Here is a 22266-nt window from a genome sequence, read left to right as displayed (position 1 = left end):
GCTAACCCCCCTTATAACTGCTTTGATTGGTCAGTAACGCGATCACGTGGTCGCTGCTTGTAAACTTACTAACATTGCGTCTATGTGGAAAACTGAATAATAACTCCCGAAACCCACTAAAAATAGCTTGTGTTTACTCAGCCTAAATCAAAGTTGAACATTACCGCCATTTTTAAAAAACCTTCTCGAGGTTATTAAATGTAAACCTTTAGCGGGACCACAATGGACTAGCGAAAATTTGAGATAAGTAAAAATGTGCACTGTTGTAGAACATAAAAAAATCTGAGTATGAAACGCTATGTGTTGTACTTATGCTCATACAAAACTGCCTGGGAGTAAAAGCGGTCGGCCATTTTGGAGCGGTCAATGGGATTCACTGAAACTATAAAAGTTCTATGTATGAATGAAAGAGGTTAACATATCTCACACAATAAATCATGCAAATATAAAAGAACAATTCTAATGTAACACAAAATATGTCATGCAGCGTCATGAAATTGAGCACAATGTCCTCCGCCCTGTCAGGGCAAATCCTGTCTCATCGATTCAAAGTCTATAGAAAACATGTAAGTTCCAACCTGTCATTAAGCCCATCTGGCTGAAGGCTTCCCATCTTTTTAATCCAAAAGTATTCGGATCTCAGTCTCATTTTATGTGTATCAACATCTGGGCGGCCTTTAACCACTTCCAATATGGTGAAACGTAACTGGGCGATGTTATGTCCTATCTCTGTCCAGTGGGCTGCCACTGTAGATTTTGTGTTCTTTAACCGGATGTTACTCTTATGTTCGGTTATTCTTATCTTCACCTTACGCTCCGTTTGGCCCACATATAACTTACCACATGGGCACTTGATGCCATATATAACTCCTTTGGTGTCACATGTGCTTGAATGCTTTAATTGTATCACTTGTCCCGTCCTAGGATGTGTGAAAGATGATCCTGTTATCACATTGTTGCAATGTGTGCAATTTTCACATTTTCGCATTCCTTTATATGTGGGTTCATTGGGTTCTTTGTTTTTATGCTTGAGCAATTCTTTGAGATTCTTGGATCTATTGTATGCAAATGTTATTCGGTTGGCAAATAAAGGTTGTAAATCCGGTTCTTGGGTGATGATTGCCCAATGTTTTCTCATGATATTAGTGATTCACAGAGCTACAGAATATCATGAGGATTGAAATAGATTAGCAAGATGTCTTGAAATGTTCAAAGGGGTGACTGTTGAAATATAATCAACAGACATGAACATCGCAGGCGCCATCTTGCCTAACAAGAGCCACCGTATGCACGTAAACGGCACCCATTTTAGATACCGCGGCCATATCGTGCGTTGCCGATCACCAGCGTGTCACCCTGACCTTGCAGTCATCCCCCGCGCTCTGCCAACCTCCAAGCACACATGCTAGAGTCATAAAGCATCCTCAGCGCAACCCAGCCCCGGAGACACTTCCCGTGCCTAACGCCCATGTCCTTTCATCCCCCTCGCACGAACAGGCCCATCGATAACCTCATCCCCTGCACCTGGCTGTTCGATCCGGTCCCAGGCAATAACCAGCCCCTGTGGATACAGTTTATTACCCCCGTACAGTAGAAACTCGCTCCCCATCAAAGGGGTCGGAATTATTCAATGACACAACCCTCATAGATCTGACCGATTCCGCATTCTTCAGACCCTGCCGGAATGCCCAGCTGCGCGATAATCACCTGCTGAGACCGGGGTGGGGGACATTTGCTGTTGGGTATTTTGTGGGAACAAGTTGGGCGCGGGGATTCCGGGGATGTAATAAACCACTGTCAGGAATGTGTTGCCCTGCAATAAACAGTCAAGATTGTGTATAACAGGCTATGCCACAGAGGTACAGTTAGAGCACCTCGAGAAGACATTTCGTTTGTCCAAATTGACGTGTTCTTCTCCGGAGAAATAAACCTGTTCATCGCTTTCCAGTTTTCCAGCACCTGCCTCTTTATTTGATTAAGCTAATAATCGAGTATATCAGAGGCGAATAACGCCAAAGCAGTAATTGATGATAACTAGAGAAAATCTGCTTTTCTACATCAGTGACTTGTAGTCGGTCTGGTTTTTGGGAGGTGTTCTTCCGTTGTTTCTGGGGCCTTGTAGCACGTAGCCCCAGTTGGGTGTTCGGTGTGTTTGATGTACTTTTACGTCCTTTTGTTAGGACTTTGGGGGGATCCCAAGTCTTGGGACGTAACATCCCCTATGTGGGGTGATGGTAGCTATTATATTGCTCTATCATCTGCTGGGGATGTGTGGTTGTCCTTCGGGCCTCTGCTCTCTGTGGCGTCGCGGTATGTCGCAGGTGCGATCTTCTTGCTGATGGTTGTGCAGTGGGTTGCGTTGCTCCCCGGTCTGTCCTTCTCCTGGATTGCTGTGTCGCTAGCCTGCTCAGGCCTGCTGTCTGCTGCCTTGCAGCTCTGCCTGGTTCCTCTTCATTCGTCGGCCCGTGTGTGCCGGCCCCTCCCTTGGGGTGTGGCCTGGCCCTTCTTGGCCTTTCTTGGCCTCTACCTTTGGCTGGCGTCTGGCTTGTCCTGGGTGCACCGTTCCGTGGTGGTGTCTGATGCTGGCTGTGCTTGCCAGTGAAGATCTGTTGTTCTTCTACACCATTGTGCCTTTCTTATTCTTCCGTCTGCACTTTAGCTGTGCTGCCGTCACTGCCTCATCCGCAGCCTGAGGCTGGGGTGTGTTCGGCTTTCTTCTAGTGAGCCCTGCCTCTCCTCCCTAGGGGTTGAGGTGGTCATTGTGTTCCTTGTGGCTCTTAGGGCCCTGTCTGACCCTGCGGGGTCTTGAGCAGTTCTCCCTTGGTGGGGCTTAGGGTCTCCTGGCTTACCCTTTTGTCTCTGTGGAATGTCCCCTGCTGGGGTCCCCTCTCTCTCCTCGTGGGGAGGCTCTCTCGCAGGCCCTCCTCCCTTTGGGTATGGCTATGGTATCTATTCTACGTTAAGGAATCTGCGGCTAGTAGTCTCTATTAGATGTACAAGTTACTTACCTTCGGTAACGATGTATCTCGTAGTGACGATTATAGCCGCAGATTCCTTCACGACCCACCCTTCCTCCCCGTTCTGCGAGGACCCTCTGCTTGGGTTTCTGCATTCGCCTCCATCTGGGTGCCTTGTCTTCTGTGGGTGTCCTTCGTTTTCTTCCAGTCAGGCATCCCTCCAGCTGGTTTGTCTTCAGCGTGAGGGCCTACTTTTGCTCTTTCCGTCTGTTGTTGAGTTTCTGATCCCCACCTGGCTTCTTCGTTGGGAGGTTCTTTTACCTGTCCATGGCCTCCTGTTCTTTTCAAATGGCACTGTAGTCTGCGGATGGATTACCTGTCCTTGATGACCTCCTCCTCCTTTCAGGAGGTATGGCCATCTTTGGCAGTGTAGTCTGGGGATGAATTACTGTTGCTCCTCTGTTCCGGGCTTGTGACCCTTCCCCTTGTGGTCGTAGTTGCAGACTCTCTTTTTCTCTCCCTCTCTCTCTCTTTTTCTGTCACAATGCTTTCACATGCTTGTGCCTCCAGGATGGCTCTCGCTTTGGTTTGCAAGGTGGTTCCACGGTGTGGTGCTTTGTGCTTTTCTTGCTATGGCTTGTTGCTCTGACCTTCTGGTGCTTACTGCCACCTGGTGCTTTTGCCTTGGCTTGCACAAGTTGTCCCTCAGTGTAGTGCTCTGCTCCCTTTCTGGTCTGGCCCACTGTTGTTGCCTTCTGGTGCCTTGGAGCCACCTGGTGGTGTTTCTCACCTTTTTATTTCTCTCTAATTTGTCTCTCTGATTTTTTCGCATACTGTTCCCATTCTCTCCTCAGTTTTGTTGTGATGGCTCCGCGTTGTGGCACAGAAAAGTTCTCCTAAGCAAACTGACGTCAGCACGCCGGGGTGGGGCTTATGTGACCTCGCTGACGTCGCGCCCGCAAAGGACGTCGGGCGGAGTCGCGTGATACCGCCCCCCTGGTGCCCAGACATGCTGGGCAAGAATGTTTTCCGGGTCCAGTCTCAAGCCTGGGGATAATTCTACGTTAAGTAATCTGCGGCTAGAATCATCTCTACCAGATACATCATTACCGAAGGTAAGTAACTTCTACTTTGCTGTCCTCCTGTTCTGAACTAGAGGGACACAACAAGCTCCAGAGGCTTTCCCGCAACTGCCAAGCTGACCTGCTGCAACTGGACCTGCTGCACTTAGATCTGTCTCGACCTCCATCTGGACCTCCCTGAGCCTGATGGTCTCTGCTAGAGTGAGTCCCTGATTCCAAAGAGGTGCCTCTCCAGGTCCTGGACCCTATACTGGAATCAGAGTGCACTTCTCTGTGAAGAAAGAAAAATCCTGAAGTGTTGGCTCTTCGCCACCGGGCCTGTTTGCGCCAAGACTCTGCCACCTGCAACAACCGTCAAATGGAAGCTCCGGTGAACTCTACCTTGAATGCTACAGTGACAACCTTCTACGCAAGATGTGCACAGCAACAACAGCCTGTGGTGACCACCAATGCGAAGATCTAGCACCACCCGTTAATGACGCCTGACCCTCTCTTCGCACTACAGCGATGACCATCCACAACACCAGGCCTGCTCTTCGCGCTACCTCAGCGACCATCTGCGATGCTATCTCTGCTCCTTGCAGTCTCCTTCGTCGTGAACTGGGTTGTTCATGCAAGACTGAGAAGGTAACTATCAGCTGGACGAAGCTGGTTCCTGTGTCAGGCCCTCTCTCCATGGTGGTGTGCCTAAACTTGTGAGTTTCCCCCAGTCTAGCACGACTAGATGACTGTGAGTGAGTCTTTGTGCCTTTAGGCATTATACTTATGTAAAACGTTGAAGTTTAATATCCCCGGTTCTACTAATTGGGATTTGTGTCATTATGGTATAATTTCATTATTAAAAGTACTCTATTTTTCTAAATTTGTGTGGGATTTTTCTTGTGTTTCACTTTATTGCTGTTTATGTGCTACATAAATACTTTACATATTGTTTCTAAGTTAAGCCTGACTGCTTTTATTCCATGCTACCAGAGGGTTGAGCACAGGTTAAATGAGTGACTTTCGTGGTTCACTGTGACAAGCCCCTCCTCTCATGCAAGCTGTTTAAACAATTCTTTAAAGGACTTTTTCACACACTCTGTTAGTAAAGCCTAACAAGCCATTGAAAGTGAAGACAGTCTAGGAAGTCTAGATGAGACCTCTGTTGGAGTGATTTAGTCCGTCCTGGAAGTCAACCTTCGAGAGCTAAGTCACTGGTTAATGGAGCTGAAAGCTTCATCACTTCATTAGCCAAAGTTTAGGGCATACAGTCAGGTAGTTTAAACACACAAGGTGTAGTGGTAAGGAAATGTTAGTTATACCCTGTTTTATTGGTTATAACTGAATTTTCTCAGCTTGATGACTTGAAATAAGCCAAGCAAGTGAACCTATGGAAAACCCCCAATGCTGAAGTACTGTGGTTACTAATTTGTAACTTTTCTCACTGCTTTTAAATCAGTATTTTTGTATGATGCTCCAATATGCCATTTACAATGTGCTGGTGTGGCTTCTTCAAAATTGAAAACTATATCGATAGTATCCTGCGTAACGCCTTATGGCAAAAATGCAGATGAGCCCATTCTGGTTAAAGGTAGGGCTCATTCCATTAAAGGTAAAGCCGTCATTGCTGCACTTACGAGGAACTTTCTACCAGTGAAGTTTGCAGAGGGGAATGTTGGAGATCCGTTCTAACCTTTGCCAAATGTTGATGCCTGGATACTTCCTGGCCTGACACCCAGGTAGACCTTTTTTTACAAAACTGCTTCCCTACTGTTCATGTGATGTGCGCTTCTCCTGGCAAGGATACGCTTGTTCTAGTCCTGCTTCTTTTTTCTATTTTTAAATGATTTTAAATGGGATTTTTTCAGCCTCCGAGATCATTTGTGTCAGAATGGGATTTTAATTCAAAGAAACAGAAATATTGTTATACTATGCGATGAAAAGAAATAATTCAAAGGAAAAATTGATTGATTTAAGTATGTTTCCCATTTCCTCACGTAGAGATAATAGCATAATGTTTATTAATTCAAAGATTCTCTTGTTGGGGTTCTGTTTTACAGGTAAATAACTGTTCCTTCTCACTCATTTTCTTGATACAAGTGCAGTTCAAGGATTGTATGCAGGCCATTATTCCACTAATTCATATGCTCTGAAATCCCTAGAATGTCCTTGGTGCTATGCTTGTGTTCTCTGATCCCATCAGCAGCTAAATCATCTCTCTTTTGCTTTCTGTACCCCAAACAGTTCGAGGATTTTCACCACAGCACAAGATCCGCAGCTTTGAAGAAGCTAGGGGTCTGGACCGCATCAACGAGCGTATGCCTCCGCGCCGGAACCCCCTGCACCCTGATGGGCCCATCAATCTGGTCACCAACTCAAACTCTGCCGACAAGAAGTCTCCATGAGGCGATAAGCATCCATCGCACACGTCTGGGGATCCACAACTTCTCCATCTATTTATTATTAAAAAGGCAAAAACAAAAAAAAATGGACTGGGGATGCATTTTCGGTCCAGTTTGTATTAAGTCTATTTGCAGGGGTGACCATTTTGTACATCTTTTAATTTTATTTTGTCTATCTCGGTCTCTACATATCCACTTAGGTAGAGATCTAGATATAAATACATATGTACATTTTTTATTTACAGTTTGATCTATTTGCTAGTGCATCTGAAGTATTTCATTGTAAGGGTGAGTCAGAGGTGGTGACACGAGGCTTTTGGAAAGCAGCTATCCAGAGCCAGTTTTTGGCTGCCTCAAGGTGATTCATTTTGGCTCGCCTGTTCTTTCAGAAATCAATGTCACGTTTAAAAGAAACAACAGATTTTTATTTCACTGATGAATTTTGATTCCAGTTTTCACTGGAGGATTTTGAATGTAGATTTACCTTCATCCCCTGCCGCAGAATCCTTGCACTTGTTTGTAGCTGGGGTTATCTGCTCCTTCAGAGAGGAAGAGAGGCTCATGTCTGCTGACTAACTAAGACCCACCGGAGCTGTCAGTTCAGATGTTCAGTGCCCCAATTTCGTCCACTTTGCTTCTTTGGAGCTTTGGCGGCTGAGATAGTGACTGCCTGCTTCACTTTTCTAAGCGGGAATTCTCCAGACTCATCTAGGACTCCTGCTTTTATCATTCTGCTGAAGTATCCCCTTCCCTCTGCCTTCGACTGTTGATGCCAGAAAGGAGGCAAAAGTTTGTCCTATTCCCCAACGAATGATTTCCTTGTTTATAAGGCTGGTTGTACTTCTGCACAGTGTTTCTGGCCTCCATTTGAGGTTTTATGTGTCTGCCTGGGGCATTGCACTTATATTGACTGCTGGCTTTGTTTTGCGTTGCCCCTTTGAGATTGCTGAATGTGCAAAGGTCTACACGTCGACTCAGTGTACCTGAGCTGCTGTAGTATACATTTTACTGCAAAAAATAAGGCACAAAGGAATGTGATGGTCTGACCAGAAGCCAGCTGTGTGTTGGGCCTAACTGCACATAGGCCTGCTGCGTGTTGGGTCAGTGGCAGTTTGCTAAGGAGTCGGGCAGGAACCAGGTCTTCGGGAAGCCTCTCAGCTGAACCAGGCTCTGTGAAGAGGGGGGACTGCGATTGATGATACTGAGGAAGTGGCAATGTCTACAGATCTTTGCACCGAGGAAGCCTTTGTTTTCATGGCTTGGGACAGTTGTAATCTATCATGTACATTTGCGAGATGTAGGAGCACAATCTCCTGATTTTTATGCTAAGGGAATCCTATTTTATTCATACAATCTCCTGTAACTGACATTTGTGCGGGATCACTTGGGATATATTGTACTGATGGCAAACTATAAAGCCGAATGTTAGGAGGGCATTAGGGACATAGATTGTTTGGACATGTTACTTCTGTGTTATGGCACCTTTGCTCAGTCTGTGGTGGTGATGATGATTGTCTGGAAATGAAAGCAAAACATTGTATTCCAGAAGTGTATAAAAGTGCAGAGAGCCATTGTGTGTGTGATAAACTATCTTTAGCTAAAGTTGAAATCTTCCTTTGCAAATAATCGGCTTTTGCGATCGGTAGTGAACTTTCGACAATTGTTCCAATGAAAGTAATGAAATTGTTCCCAGAAAGATCAGACATTTGTGTCAGTCTGAGAAGACACAATAATACTTAAGGAGATGGTGTGGTTATGCACTCTTGCCTGGCCAGTGCACAAAAGTATTTCCACTATCAAGAGATTTACAATGTATTTATCTTGGTCTGGCTATATTTTAGTTTTATTTTTATTTTCGGTTTTTCTCGGTGGAAAGTTTATTTTTTGTTTCTTTTGCAATTTTTTTTTGAGAAGTAAGGCACTTCCAGGTTTTTGTGGAGACAGTGTAGATATGACTTTTTAAAACTATCTTATTGAAACATGTTTGCTACACCTCATGTTGCAGTGTTTCACATATTGTTTCGTCTTTACCCATGTGTATTGATTTGAGTGTTTCCTTTTTTTTTAATGGATATCCCTCATTATCCTGGAGAAGATGCTTTATTTTGTTGTCATTGGCTCCAGATGAGAGGGTGAGCACGTGATGCAGACAAGATCACCAACAAAGGAAATGGACAGGAGTCCAATGCTTCCATGGAACATAAACCTACAGGCCAGGGTAATCAATGCAACATGGAACAGTTGGATGGACCTGCACAAACAGAGGGCTTTTTTTATCGAACTGCAATAGAGAATCCAGTTAACCGAGATCATAAGAGAAGGGTTGTTGCCTAGAAGGGACTACACTAGAAGAGAGTCTCGTGAACGTAACAAGTCTTGGGTTGTATATTTCAAAAGGCAAACTGAGGTTTGAGGGTTAACCATTACTCCGTAGCCCTTAAAGGAGCACAGCTGAGTGCACTTGAATGGATCTCATTTTTAAACAAAAGCTAGCATGAACCTGAAAGCAATAGACCATGGTGGTTGACAGGAAACCAGAGAGTACCTTTAATGCTTGCTGAATAGTAACAAGAGAAAGGGCAGGGGTCTGTGCCAGACTCCCTTTGTCCTATTCAGTCTAAATGCAAGCCAGCCAAACAATGCTTCCTATCATGCATCTTGGATTTCTCATTTCTCAGATGTATCCCGACTTCCAATCGGAATATGTAGGCTTCCCTATTTAAATGGGCCTCCCTCATTCACAGGCCTCTGCTTATTAGCAATTTATTTACCTAATAACATTCCTTGTCCTCCTTTCCCATCGCTAGATCACAAAATTGCAACAAATCCTAATTCCTTGCTGTGAACTTGAAAAGACTGAGAACAAAGCCTCCAAGGCTGCCTAGTAGTCTGTCACAGTCTGCGAGATTAACAAATCTATTTTCCCCAATATCGTGTAAGATAAAGCTCTCTGAGATTCACTAAATGGCCTCCTCTTCTTAGTCTTGTTGGGGCTTCCTTTCGTTCCCTCCGAAATACCCTTTTCTTATGCCCATGTTTCAGTATGCTGTCCATTTCTCCGATCCATTTACATGATATCAACGCTAAGCAAGCCCAGCACACAGATGCCTTATTAGGTGTAATATATGTGCTATAAATAATATATAAGTAATTGTACAAACCTCTGAAGACGAGGTGGAGACACTGGGTATTGGTGTCCTACAAAGCAGTGGACTGAGGAGGTTGGCCATGCGATGAAACCCTTGTCCCCTAAGACGAAGCAAGAGCGCCATGGTGTGGAAATCTGTATCCGCATCCCACAAACCTTGGGCATCGTTTTGCAAACATCTAGCCATTTCTCAGCTTGTTTTTCAACGTTTTCTTCATTTTCAAATTTTAAAGATCCTGAAAAGTGATTTATGTGTTTATTAATTTATTAACGATTTCTTAAGCACCACATGATCCTCATAAGGTGCTATAGTGGTGTGAATTTAAATTCGTATGTTGTCCTGTAAGGATGCCTGCCCACCATATTTAGTGAAGCAGCATGTTGATTGAGCTCTTTTGATTGCCACTTGTGTTGAGGCTTTAACATTTCACAACCAAATTGAGTTTACTACCACTTCACGTCCCAGTTTTAATCAGTTCTGTTTAGAACTTGAATGTGATTAGGGTGAAAGCACTAACTGTGGAGGTCAGGGGATCGAAAGGCTTAGTATGCTCCAATTGTTGTTTTTTACATTTATTCCCTAACTGGGCAGGCCAAAGACTCCTGAAAGTACTGTATACTCTCTTTAGGCAGCATAGTTCCAAGGTTAAGGAATAAATCCAGCCAGATTCAAGGGTGATGAAGGAATTAAAAAGCCCAGTCGCAATACATTTAAGGGTTAAAAGAAGGTCCATGCAAAGCATGAAGGGAACTTTGATCATACACTGTAGCATCCACTTGCAGAGTCGGTGAGGAAATAAACAGACCACTTCAAAAAGTGGACAGACACAGCATTTTTGATTTTGATTTGTTTTCAAGCAGTTATGGCGGCTGCTTCCTTTTATGATTTGATACCTTTAGTGGAAGAGTACTATGCAACACTTTCAACGCAAGTAAGAAGCTGTTTCTCCATATACTTTTTTTGAAACTCTAGGTCCTTGTTGCCGGAAACCAATATCCTGAGATCGATGTTTTGTTGAAAAAATACTTTCAGTTTCACTGTGTATTACCACGATGAAATTAAACCATGGATGGCGGAGGCCGGGTGTCATTGGTGCTGTTCACTTAGTGTTCCAGTATTAGACTAACATACCTACTGAGATATTTTACTTGTGGGCACAGAAATTAATAGAAACTATTGAAAGGAGTGTCTGTCTCCAGCAAAAATCCCATTTAGATTCACCTGTTTAGAAAGAACCCATGACATTCAAAGTCGGTATCTGACAGCAGGAAGGCTGACTCCTACCAGTTAAATCTATGAAAAATACCAGTGCTTACATCTGGATTGGCTATTTGGTCTTGCTTTTTGGAAGGTTTATAGCGATGAGATGAGCTGTGCTTATGTACACAAGCACAGTAATTAGCAAACATTTGCTAGAAGAGTATTCCTATAACTATTGCACAAAAAAGAGATGTAAGGCTCTGTTTGCACCTTTCTGTGGTGTACTTCTGTTATTCTTAGTTGTACGTAAAACTCCTTATTTGCAAGCATGGAGCTGTCTACTCCGGAGGCTCTGCTCTTCAGTAGGTCTGCAGTCGTCCTCATGAGCAGAGACTGAGATCATATGGAAGTTTTATGCTTTCTTGACGACACACAACTGCCCAAAGTGTTTCTCTACGCTCTTTCCTTCCTCGTGGGCAGTGCAGGTTCAATCATAATCGGTTGGCGTTCTTCCTCTTTAATCTTCACCTCATCGAGACTGGGCCTAGACGGAGCCTCATTGCACAACCATAAACAGAATTTGTGCTTCTAACCACATATGCAACCACACACGTGTTCTTCCTTTCCTACAGGGAGTGTTTAATTTAAATTCACGTGTCTCTCCTTTAAGGAAGTAATTTACTGGGTGTTGTGGGAGCTGGAGAGAATGTGGAATGGTAATGCACAGAAGACATGTCTCCTTCTGAAGTGTCTTGCTGCTCCACTGAAGAGACTTTATAGCAAAGGTGCTTTTGTTTCTTGCTAAACTAGTTTTCTTCAGAGAACTTGCAGAAAAAGTTGCATTCTCAAACACAGCACTGAGAAAAATCTTTTCCACATATCCCATCACAGGCACCATGGTTCCATCTGCACATGCACAGTTATTATGGGCCCCATAATGGTTTCTGACTATAGCAGGTTTCTCAAACTGATGGGGTCAGGACTACTTTTTGGCTGGCACAAGACCGTAATAAATGCGACCAGATGGAGCTAAACTAATCTAATATTAAATGACCATTTTAATGATGTGGAGATGGTGGTGAGAAGGCTGCAAAACGGTTAAACACAGCCTAATAAATAAAATTGGAACCACATCTCAATTTTGAGAATCTTAGCTGTAGAGGACCTGACCTGCCAGCCACGAGATAAGTTGATGAATAAAAACACTTACAAGAATGTAATGCTGTTCATGCTATTTGAGGACCACACGATATCCTGCTAGCTTACATGTATTGCCCCATTCTACACATCTGGAATTCTAGCGACTTTCCTATAGGGTTTCTACGCAGCTTTGTGTTTTTTTACTGGTATGACCAGTATATTAATGTCTCAGCTGGTACAACATTTAAGAAAATCGCCTAAAGCTGGTTTTTTCCACCTAACAGTACATATTTAAAAGACTAAATATAAGAAGAATTAAAGTAAACAAAGACAGAAAGGCAGTGTTAAAAATTAGAGAAGACAATTTTATTTAAAGTTATATTTAAAATAATGTCTGGGCTTTTACAGAAATATAAAGCGTTAATAAATGGCCAGCTAGGAAAGGTGGCAACCCTAAACTTTCTTATTGCAGACTATGTGGCTGCCATATCCAGGAAAGTCACAGCAGGCATTCGGGGGGGGGGGGGGGGGGGTTATTGGTGAATGGCAGGTCGATCATCCACTTACAGGCAATAGTGGAGTGACCTAAGCCAACTTAAAAGCACACTTGATGTTACATTATTACACTGCTTCATTTCGGCAGACTGCATCCTTTAAGCATGTAACCGGTCCGGTCTAAAATACAACAACCTCATACTCTGTAGGGTTCAGTCTTTGGAGCTGCCTGGTCTGAATAGAATAAATTGTGAACTCTTGAAATGTATCACTGACTATTAATCTCATGAGGGCTTCTTTGGAAATAGATCACCGATTAGAAGCGGGTGGGTCTCATAGTACTCCGGGTACAGGACACATTTTCCAACTTGTTTAGCTGGGAATGGGGTCCAGTGAACGATGTAGGACTAGCTTCTGCTTATGTAAGTAATGTTTGGTACCGTTTCATTTTCAAAATGAGGAAGTGGGGAGGATAAAGAGGAAAAATACCAAGAATCTTATAATCTGGTGGGCCATTGCCCTAAGGGTTCCCGTTGAGCACTAGGTGAGAGTGAATTCCTAACGGGTATTGTATGCCTCTTTTTAATTTTGAATTAATTGCAGAGTGGTTAAAATAAGCAATAGTGACAAAATCCAGCTGGAGTGATGATCTGTGTAGTTTAGCAATCCCTCTGCATGATTACATAGCTGACTCAGTTCTCAGTAAGTTATGTCAAATACTTGGTGTGACATACTAAAAAAGGTTTTGGTAAAAGAACCCTTCCTTAGTATGCCTGGGGCAAGAGAGGTGGTCACGCCATGGTCAAGTGGGTTGAGCAACACTGTCAATCCATAGTTCTAGGGCTTTCTGCGTTTGGTGCTATTGTTTGATGGTGCCATTGATACAAACATTTGTGCTGAGGGAGTGTGTTTTTCTGGATTGCGCTACCGTATGTTGGGTATGTCCCATGGTCAACTTTGTCCTCCTATCCGCTTTGCCGTTACTGTAGAACACAGTCTTTTATAGTGGAACAGACTGGACTGTCCATGATATCGAGCTGATAAAGCCAGGCAAGGATTCCTCCCCTCCGCCCTCATGCCATGCTTGTGTTGCGCCCAAACTCAGTGGGATGGTCCAATAAACTGCAAGTGCTGGCGGCAGGGGCACTGCTTCAGCTTCTCAGGGCTGAGTCTAGCAGCCTTTTTTATGCATGTTATAGCAAGGTGCATGTTATGAGGAGGAGGTCTGGGGCAAGCAGGGGGTCAAAGGGGCAGGGACATTGCACCATGGAACCTTCTAGAGGTGATGCGTGGGGAAGGGGGGTGCCAGGAATGTACTGGGCACATAGGATCGGCAGTCAAGTATCCAGTTTGATGTGAATGCTAGGACTACCAGAAAATCCACTGCTGTGCTGCAGATATCCCTGTTCCCAGTACCCCTGCTGTGCCCAGTCATCAGAGACCAAGCCTCCTCTTCTTGCTTTTATAATTGTTTTTATTTTGTTTTTTTATATATAGTTACGTTAAAGACAATGGTGATAATTGTTATTTATTGGCAGAAGTTCTCTAATATGATTTCAGATTTTTTTTCGTGAACAAAGAATGAATTTGTTAGAACTGTCTTAATGTAAAATCGGAAAAAAGTCATCTTTGAGGAAAAAAGTTACAATTAAATGACAAAAAAATCATTCTGTGTCTTCATTAATTCCTTCAACTTGTTGAACTTAGATTTGTTCTTTCATTATTTCTACCACTTGAGATCATGCGAAATTCTGTGTGTGTGTAGCATCCTCATTGACGGTAAGTGGCAGAGTTAGCTGTTTAAGCAATATGCAGAGCTGGCCTTGGACTTTGTGCTGCCTTATGTGAAAATTCCCAAGTACGTCCTCGTGTACACCCCCTTCCCAGCACAGGGGCACTCTTGCTAGCCTGAACACACACTGGTACACAATATACAAAAGCATTTGCAGTGCCATTCTCACCTGTTGTAAACCACTTGCATATCTTTCACACTTGAAGAATTAATTGAGCTTAGAACTCATTTTAAAATTGCATATTGCCTTGATTTCCAAATTTAAGATCTGTACTTTTAAAGATGATGAAACTGAGTCGACAGTGAGGGACGAGAGACAAAAAATTCTTTAAAAAAAATACAAGCATCACATTGTATTTGGTGATTGAGGTTTGAAAATACAGACATATCAGTTCTCGCGTGTAACGCTTCTTGCATGCTCAGAGTGTTGCCAATATTCCCAATTCCCAATAGGCTCTGCGCATTGGAATAGTATATCCTATAGTTTAGACGTAGGACTGAGGTCGACTGGGTCTCTATCGAATCTACTAAACTTAATAGTGAGTGCCAGCTAGCTCAGAGGTCACTAGAAACGTTCTCGAATACACAAGAAGGGATTAGTTTCTGACAACCCCATAAACATGTTAACTTTGTTTACCCAAGAATAAACGTATCTTCAGAGTCGTGGAAACAATAGATAAATATTTTACTCAATCGTGCATGCTTCGTTTCAACAGAGGTGCAGAGAAATAGAGAGACAGGCGTTTTCAATAAAAGGATTTATTGAACAGTCTTCTTTCTCATGAAAGTAAAGTGAACTGCGACAATCGTAATGCAGGCTGCAAAGTATAATGCATTGTATGGTTTCTAAGCCATATAAAATCACATACATAAATAACAATGACTAAAAGTACTCAACTGGTGCTTCTAAAATACGCTTACCCCAATATACCTAACCTAAGTCTAGTACGGGGGAGGGAGTAAGTATTTGTGTAGCATAGGTTTGGTTTTCTTTGCCAAGAATCTATCCAAGATTTCACTTAGGGTCTAATCAGCTGCATACCTTAGTTTAGAATGAAGGAGGTCTGGTATCTCTGTCTCGGGACTCGATTTCCCAACACCCTGTGAGGGGAGCTTGGAAACACTGGAGCTGGATTCTCGCCGAGAAAAATGCAGCCTCTCGATCAGTGCGTCAGCTGGAGGGTCGGATTCCTTCGGCACTTGCTGTAGCGAGCTGGGTCGGGCAAGTAGATAGTCGAGCTGCTCCGAACCACAGTGTCTTGCTAGAGCAAGTGAAGGCATATTTAACCCCTGAAGGTGCCTAGTTTGACATAAAGTCTGGCATAATAACGTCAGTAAAGAACCCCAGGGGAATAGTAGTTCTTAGTAAAGTCCATGAATTCTTGGACACATCATTATTCAAGCAAGGGGAGGTCCCTGACTGCTTAAGCCGATTTTCCAAAAAAAGTGGACTTTTTGGTACGGGTGGAAGTAGCCATGCCTGTATTTAGACTGCATAGGCTATGTCTAAATATGGGTATGATTTCTATGCCTATATTAGGGCAATGTGAATTATATAAGGGCATAACTCTGGAAATTTCGATCGGATCCTAAAACGCCATACAACACCCACTCCACTTTATTATGTTCGACATTATTAAGGTCTAAGCATATAAAACCTATCTAAAGCATGATGTGTTAAAATCCTACTGAATACAAAATAATGCATTCGAAATGGTTGTACACGAAAATAGCATTTGTGCTGTAAGCATTTTAAAAGCAATGTTTTTATTCAAAGCGTATAGTATGTCATTGGAAATGCTATCCAAATGAATCATGAAAAATACATTTATGAAATGGCTCTTAAATACAGAAGAAAAAAAGTGGAGACTATTCCATGACATAATTTATAAGTCGTTTGGTTGTGGACAAGATTAAATAATGTCTCTTGGAAGTATTCAAATAATTCTTGTTCTCTAGGAATAGTTCTACTTTAAGCAGATTACTTTGTGCCAAAAGAAAAGTTCAATTTTGGAAAAAGAGTCAAATTTGTAGAAAAATAGAGTTCCAAAGTTAGAAGCTTGTTTTGAAAAGTGAAGGTTGAATACAGAGTCACACAGAACACTGTGTGCTAACTTCAAAAGTGCGTCTCATTGTTTGGAGAAAACATCAAATCTTCTAAGCTGGTAAAGAATTTGTCTACTACAGTAGGTGAAAGTTGGACTACCTCATTAAGTAGATTGATTGCAAATAGATGAGAAGCATTGCCGTCGGTTAGCATTATTCGAATGTGTGCCTGTCGACCACGTATCTCACCATCAGCAGTTTGCTTCTGTGAGACCTCAATGAATGCCGTCATCAGGATTGGTAGCCGCTGGGGACAAAACACAGTACATGAGCCGTTACTGATCCAAGCAAAGTATCGACATCTGTTGGCAGGACTGATGGGAGTGTCAGGCAGATGTCTAACACACATTCCTTTCCACATAGCAGGTATCGTAGAACAGGTAAGATGCAATCTTGCCAGATTGGTCAGAATGCTAGAAACCACATGGTATTCAGATCTCGTAAACAAGCCAAGCCCAGAATCTGTATCGTGCGCTCACGACACTTCATTGCCAGGAGAGTGTTCTCTAAGGTGATCTGGGTGTCGCTGGTGACTGGACTTGCCATATTGGAGCAGAAGGAACAAAAATAGTATTCCTGCTACGAGTCCCAAAATGAGAGGCAGGCCAACGAAAACACAGATTGCACAAAGTTTGGAAATATGCAGAGGGCTGCTTCAAACGGTGCTAACAGACCCAAAAAAACTGTCTTAAATACATGTACAATACCACTGGTATCAGACATGTTGAAGATACGTCCTAACATTTCTACAAAATGTATAGGGCAGTTTGTTGCTAAAAGGGCATGTATCTCTGTAGAAGACCTTGCAACTTGTAGTTCATTTGTCTCTTTGGACGAGGTCAGTGGCACAGTTTTTTGTAAAAGAACGGCTTTCATTCTTCTTAAAGTATCAATTCGTATAGAAGAGATATACAGTCAAGGCCATAGCTGTGACTCCCCGTCTGTCTTAGTTTTCGGAAACAATACTTGCGTACAACAAGTGACCCTGGCTGACACAGTTACCAGATAGGCTTTTCCTGGCAACATGCCACAGCAGCTGTGATCATTCAACATAATATAGCTTCCATTAGAAAGCTGCCTAAAAATTGGATCTATCACTGCAGCTGGAGAACCTTGCAGTTGGCAGGATAAGTTGGTCGAAGAACCATTGCAGGCCCGTGTAAGTTAATACCTGACATAAAAGTGTACCGTTTAGTGTGCTTTTGCAATCTGTACCACTAAGAAATACTTCTTTTCCCCCACTCCAACATCTGTGTGTATATGGTAATTCCCAGGTTGACTTGATGTATTGTTTACCCAACCTTTCATATACGCCAGCCGGTATATGTTTCAAACAATACTGAAAATGGAAAATTGTGACAGGCAGAGTGATTGTCCCGTGTATTCGCCATTCTGTTGCAGGTTTTTCTGAAACAGTTAATGGTAATCTTTCCAGTTTCTCAATGCTCAGCACTGTATAGTCTGCTCCTCTTTGTGCCAAAGTTCTTTATCTGTAAGGATAAATACAGCTCCACCCAACTCCACCCTCCGACTCTACCCTCCAACTCCATCTCCATCTCCACCCTCCAACTCCACCCTCCAACTCCACCCTCCAACTCCACCCTCCAACTCCACCCACCAACTCCACCCTCCAAGTCCACCCTCCGACTCCACCTTCCAACTCCCAACTCCACCCTCCAACTCCACCCTCCAACTCCACCCTCCAACTCCACCCTCCAACTCCACCCTCCAACTCCACCCTCCGACTCCACCCTCCGACTCCACCTTCCAACTCCACCTTCCAACTCCACCCTCCAACTCCACCCTCCAACTCCACCCTCCAACTCCACCCTCCAACTCCACCCTCCAACTCCACCCTCCAACTTCCAACTCCACCCTCCAACTTCCAACTCCACCCTCCAACTTCCAACTCCACCCTCTAACTTCCAACTCCACCCTCTAACTTCCAACTCCACCCTCTAACTTCCAACTCCACCCTCCAACTTCCAACTCCACCCTCCAACTCCACCCTCCAACTCCCCACTCCACTCTCTAACTTACAACTCCACCCTCTAACTTACAACTCCACCCTCTAACTTACAACTCCACCCTCTAACTTACAACTCCACCCTCTAACTTACAACTCCACCCTCCAACTCCACCCTCCAACTCCCCACTCCACCCTCCAACTCCACCCTCCAACTCCACCTCCACCTTCCATCTCCACCCTCCATCTCCATCTCCACCCTCCATCTCCACCCTCCATCTCCACCCTCCATCTCCACCCTCCATCTCCACCCTCCAACTCCACCCTCAGTCAGTGGTAGAACAAAAACCTTTTGATATCAAAGACCGTTTGGCTGTTTTGTAGGACTTAAATGAAACAAGGAGAAGGCAAAGCAACACATTGCAGAAGCCAACAACCACTGAAGGGGAACCACCCGTCCCTGCAAGGCCTGCCTGGATTCCAAAGATTGGGGATCTAGTCAGAGAAAAGATTGCGGATAAAAAGGAATTTGGGCCTTCTTATAGACAACCAGTACCTGTGCTAGCAATCCACGGATCAAGAACAGTGTTACTGCCGCCCCTTGCTGGAAGAAAGGAGAACAGGTTTGTATCTATCGACCTGGTAAAACCACATCATGTGGCCAATCATAAGTAGTAGGCCAAGTGTACTCCAAAGATGTTGCAGACAACCAAATCTGGCTACTATCCAATAGGTTCAAACTGAGAGACTCGTCACCTTTGAAGAATCTGCAGTGCGAAAAGAAGGACTAAGCAACAAATCCATCCTCTTGAGACCCAAGTAACAGTTTGTCAAGAAACACCTGTCTACAATGATATAGCATCTGACTATACTAATATGACAAGGGATCCAGTAGCTCCAGTGATTTCAAGTAATCCGGATGCAATACATACAATTGACAGAACTGCATCTGGCTATTTTATTAACTTTGATACGTTTTCCGAGGATCCCAGTGAACCTAAAACGACGCGAGCAAATACAATTTTTAAAGAACAAGCAACAGAACTTTTTCATCAACTAGAAACAACTTATCTGGTTTCACCATGGGTTGAACTTTGGATTGTGCTAGGTGTACTTTTCTCCTACTTTGGCTAATTCTTGTATTAAGTTTGGGAATACTGATAAATGGAAGATATAGTAAAACGGACATAGCAAGTAAGAACGTCAACTTACTTCTCAAGCCACACAAATCATCTCATCATGAACAGAGAGACTTGACATCAGTGAACATCACAGCCGTTCCTATGCCTGGTGGTATAGCTCGGTTTCACTCTTACCGACGAGACGAGCACGGGAGGAGTTCTGCTTTCACAGGCTCTTCCATGGTCTCGGACGCACCCGCCCCCCTGACCACATCCCAATCTACATTACCTCCATTATTTTACCCGCACCCCGGGTTGGAATTATAACCAGACTTTCGATACCTGCACCACGCTCTCAAGCCCTGAAAGGTCACAGGCACTGTCCTGTTGTCAAAACACGTGTCGGCTGGCGTTTGTCTTTTTTTTTATGATCATCCAGACGTATAAAAATCTTCAAGAAGAATATCCGGTGTCGACTACAGTTACTACCAATTACTTTATATACTGTTGATAATCATATGTGTGCCCAGGTTCTTGTTTTTCATTGTAGAGGGAAGGGCTTTGCTCCTGACTCTTTTAGGGGTTTTGGGTTTTCCCCTATCCTGGCAGCACCATACTCTTAATGACATCCTTCACCTAGTTATCCTTACTAGCTACCTGTCGAAGCGCCACTCCCGTGCACACCAAACCCTCCACAGTTGCCACAGCCGTTCCTATGCCTTGTGGTATAGCCTGGGACAGAACTGATTATGACATCTTTGGTCCTGCAGAGCTGTTGAAGATTCCACATCAATTCAAGGTTTCCTTGAGTGACTTTGTTTCACCCTGCACATTTTTTGATGATTGGGACTTTGAGACTGTTAATAATATGATGTCAGACTTCGAGATGTCTGCAAAATTTAAAAAGCATTAATACTTAGAAGGTTCATCGGATTATGAACAAATGTACTGTTATAATAACTATGGGTCAACATTATTTGCACAAATCTGCAAACCCTAGAAAGGTTTATACTTATAATCAATGGGAACATTGTCCAACACCACCAAAGAGTAGCTCAAAAACATTCTATGAAAAATTTCCATACTTCTCAGGTTTTAATGTCTCAAATCCAGAAACATTTAACTTTAAAAATGTTAATAAGACAGGAATGAAAAGTATATTGACTAATACTAAGCAAATTTATTCTGTGGCCTTTATGCCCAGCTGTCCTCGTTAGGTTTTGATTTTTGGAGAGACAACATTGAGACATAAATTGTCTGGGTCACAAAAGACTGGCAGGTGCAGGGAATAGAAGCTTTATTTCAAGCCTGCATTATCCCTGAACAAATAATGTTTTTGAACGAAACTGTCCAACAGACATCCTGTCTTGGCCTAGCTAAGATAAAAGAATTTGACAAACCGTCCATACCTACACATGATAGTAAAAACACTACAGAGGGGGTGGTCGACGTAAGAACAATTTTACTTTAGAACAGAACTAATCCTGATTGGAAAAAATGGTTAATCTGGCCCACAGACACAAATAACTGTCAAGATAGATTCCTGAATAAGACACAGGGGTTTACATTCACTAGGCCAGGTCCAAGGTATGTCCAGAGACAACATCCAGGGATAGTAACAACGTACAGTGTAGGAAAACTGTGCCTTGATTGGCTACAAACGTCCTCACTAACGGAGGTAAAACAACACTTATCTTTACTTAAAGATGGCGTTGATTTAAGGGACTTCTTACAAGGATTATCGAAAAGGCGTCAAACGTTTTATATACGCTGGTATATATGCCCTTTATAATGAAGCTTGGAAAGCGACACAAGCAGAGACTGCCGAACGAATACGAGAAATTGATCGTATTAATTTAAAGAAATCTCTCTCTGTAGTATACAATGGGTTAACAACTCTGTCATCCAGAATTTATTCTTTGGACAGCATAGTAGCCTCTGCCATAGACATCATGGAACAGGACTTGCTCATGTACCAGCATGGACAGTCACAATTGCGTTCTATAATGCTTTTAGGCTGGACGTTACAAAATCTTCGTTCTGGATATGTGCCATGGTGTCTAATCAACACCACATCATTGTTTTCTGTATTTAACCTTACAGATAAACAAATCACTTTGGCACAAAGAGGAGCAGACTATACAGTAGTGAGCATTGAGAAACTGGAAAGATTACCATTAACTGTTTCAGAAAACCTGCAACAGAATGGCTAATACACGGGACAATCAGTCTGCCTGTCACAATTTTCCATTTTCAATATTGTTTGAAACATATACCGGCTGGCGTATATGAAAGGTTGGGTAAAGAATACATCAAGTCAACCTGGGAATTACCATATACACACAGATGTTGGAGTGGGGGAAAAGAAGTATTTCTTAGTGATACAGATTGCAAAAGCGCACTAAGCGGTACACTTTTATGTCAGGTATTAACTTACACGGGGCCTGCAATGGTTCTTCAACCAACTTATCCTGCCAACTGCAAAGTTCTCCAGCTGCAGTGTTAGATCCAATTTTTAGGCAGCTTTCTAATGGAAGCTATATTATGTTGAATGATCACAGCTGCTGTGGCATGTTGCCAGGAAAAGCCTATCTGGTAACTGTGTCAGCCAGGGTCACTTGTACGCAAGTATTGTTTCTTAAAACTAAGACAGACAGGGAGTCACCGGTATGGCCTTCACTGATTATCTATTCTATACAAATTGATACAAAAAACTGTGCCACTGATCTCGTCCAAAGAGACGTTTGAACTACAAGTTGCAAGGTCTTCTGCAGTGATACATGCCCTTTTAGCAACAAACTGCCCTGTACATTTCGTAGGAGGAGTTGGAGTTGGAAGGTGGAGTTGGAGTTGGAGGGTGAAGTTGGAAGGTGGAGA

General features: G+C 43.2%; 1 protein-coding gene across 1 annotated transcript in view; it reads left to right on the top strand.

Annotated features, from left to right (window-relative positions):
* Positions 1–14071, top strand: part of PPP3CC (protein phosphatase 3 catalytic subunit gamma) — a 744021-nt gene extending 729950 nt beyond the window's left edge. Inside the window, exon 14 of the mRNA XM_086943633.1 lies at positions 6263–14071. Coding sequence (XP_086799759.1) covers positions 6263–6423 — 161 coding nt within the window. The 3' untranslated portion in view covers positions 6424–14071. The remainder of the gene's footprint in view (positions 1–6262) is intronic.
* Positions 14072–22266: the final 8195 nt, after the last annotated feature.

The sequence above is a fragment of the Lissotriton vulgaris genome, chromosome 11 (genome assembly GCF_964263255.1).
Source record: "Lissotriton vulgaris chromosome 11, aLisVul1.2, whole genome shotgun sequence".
Classification (NCBI taxonomy): Eukaryota; Metazoa; Chordata; class Amphibia; order Caudata; family Salamandridae; genus Lissotriton; species Lissotriton vulgaris.
Note: the sequence above shows the minus strand (reverse complement) of the source record. Positions and strands in the feature narration are given on the sequence as shown.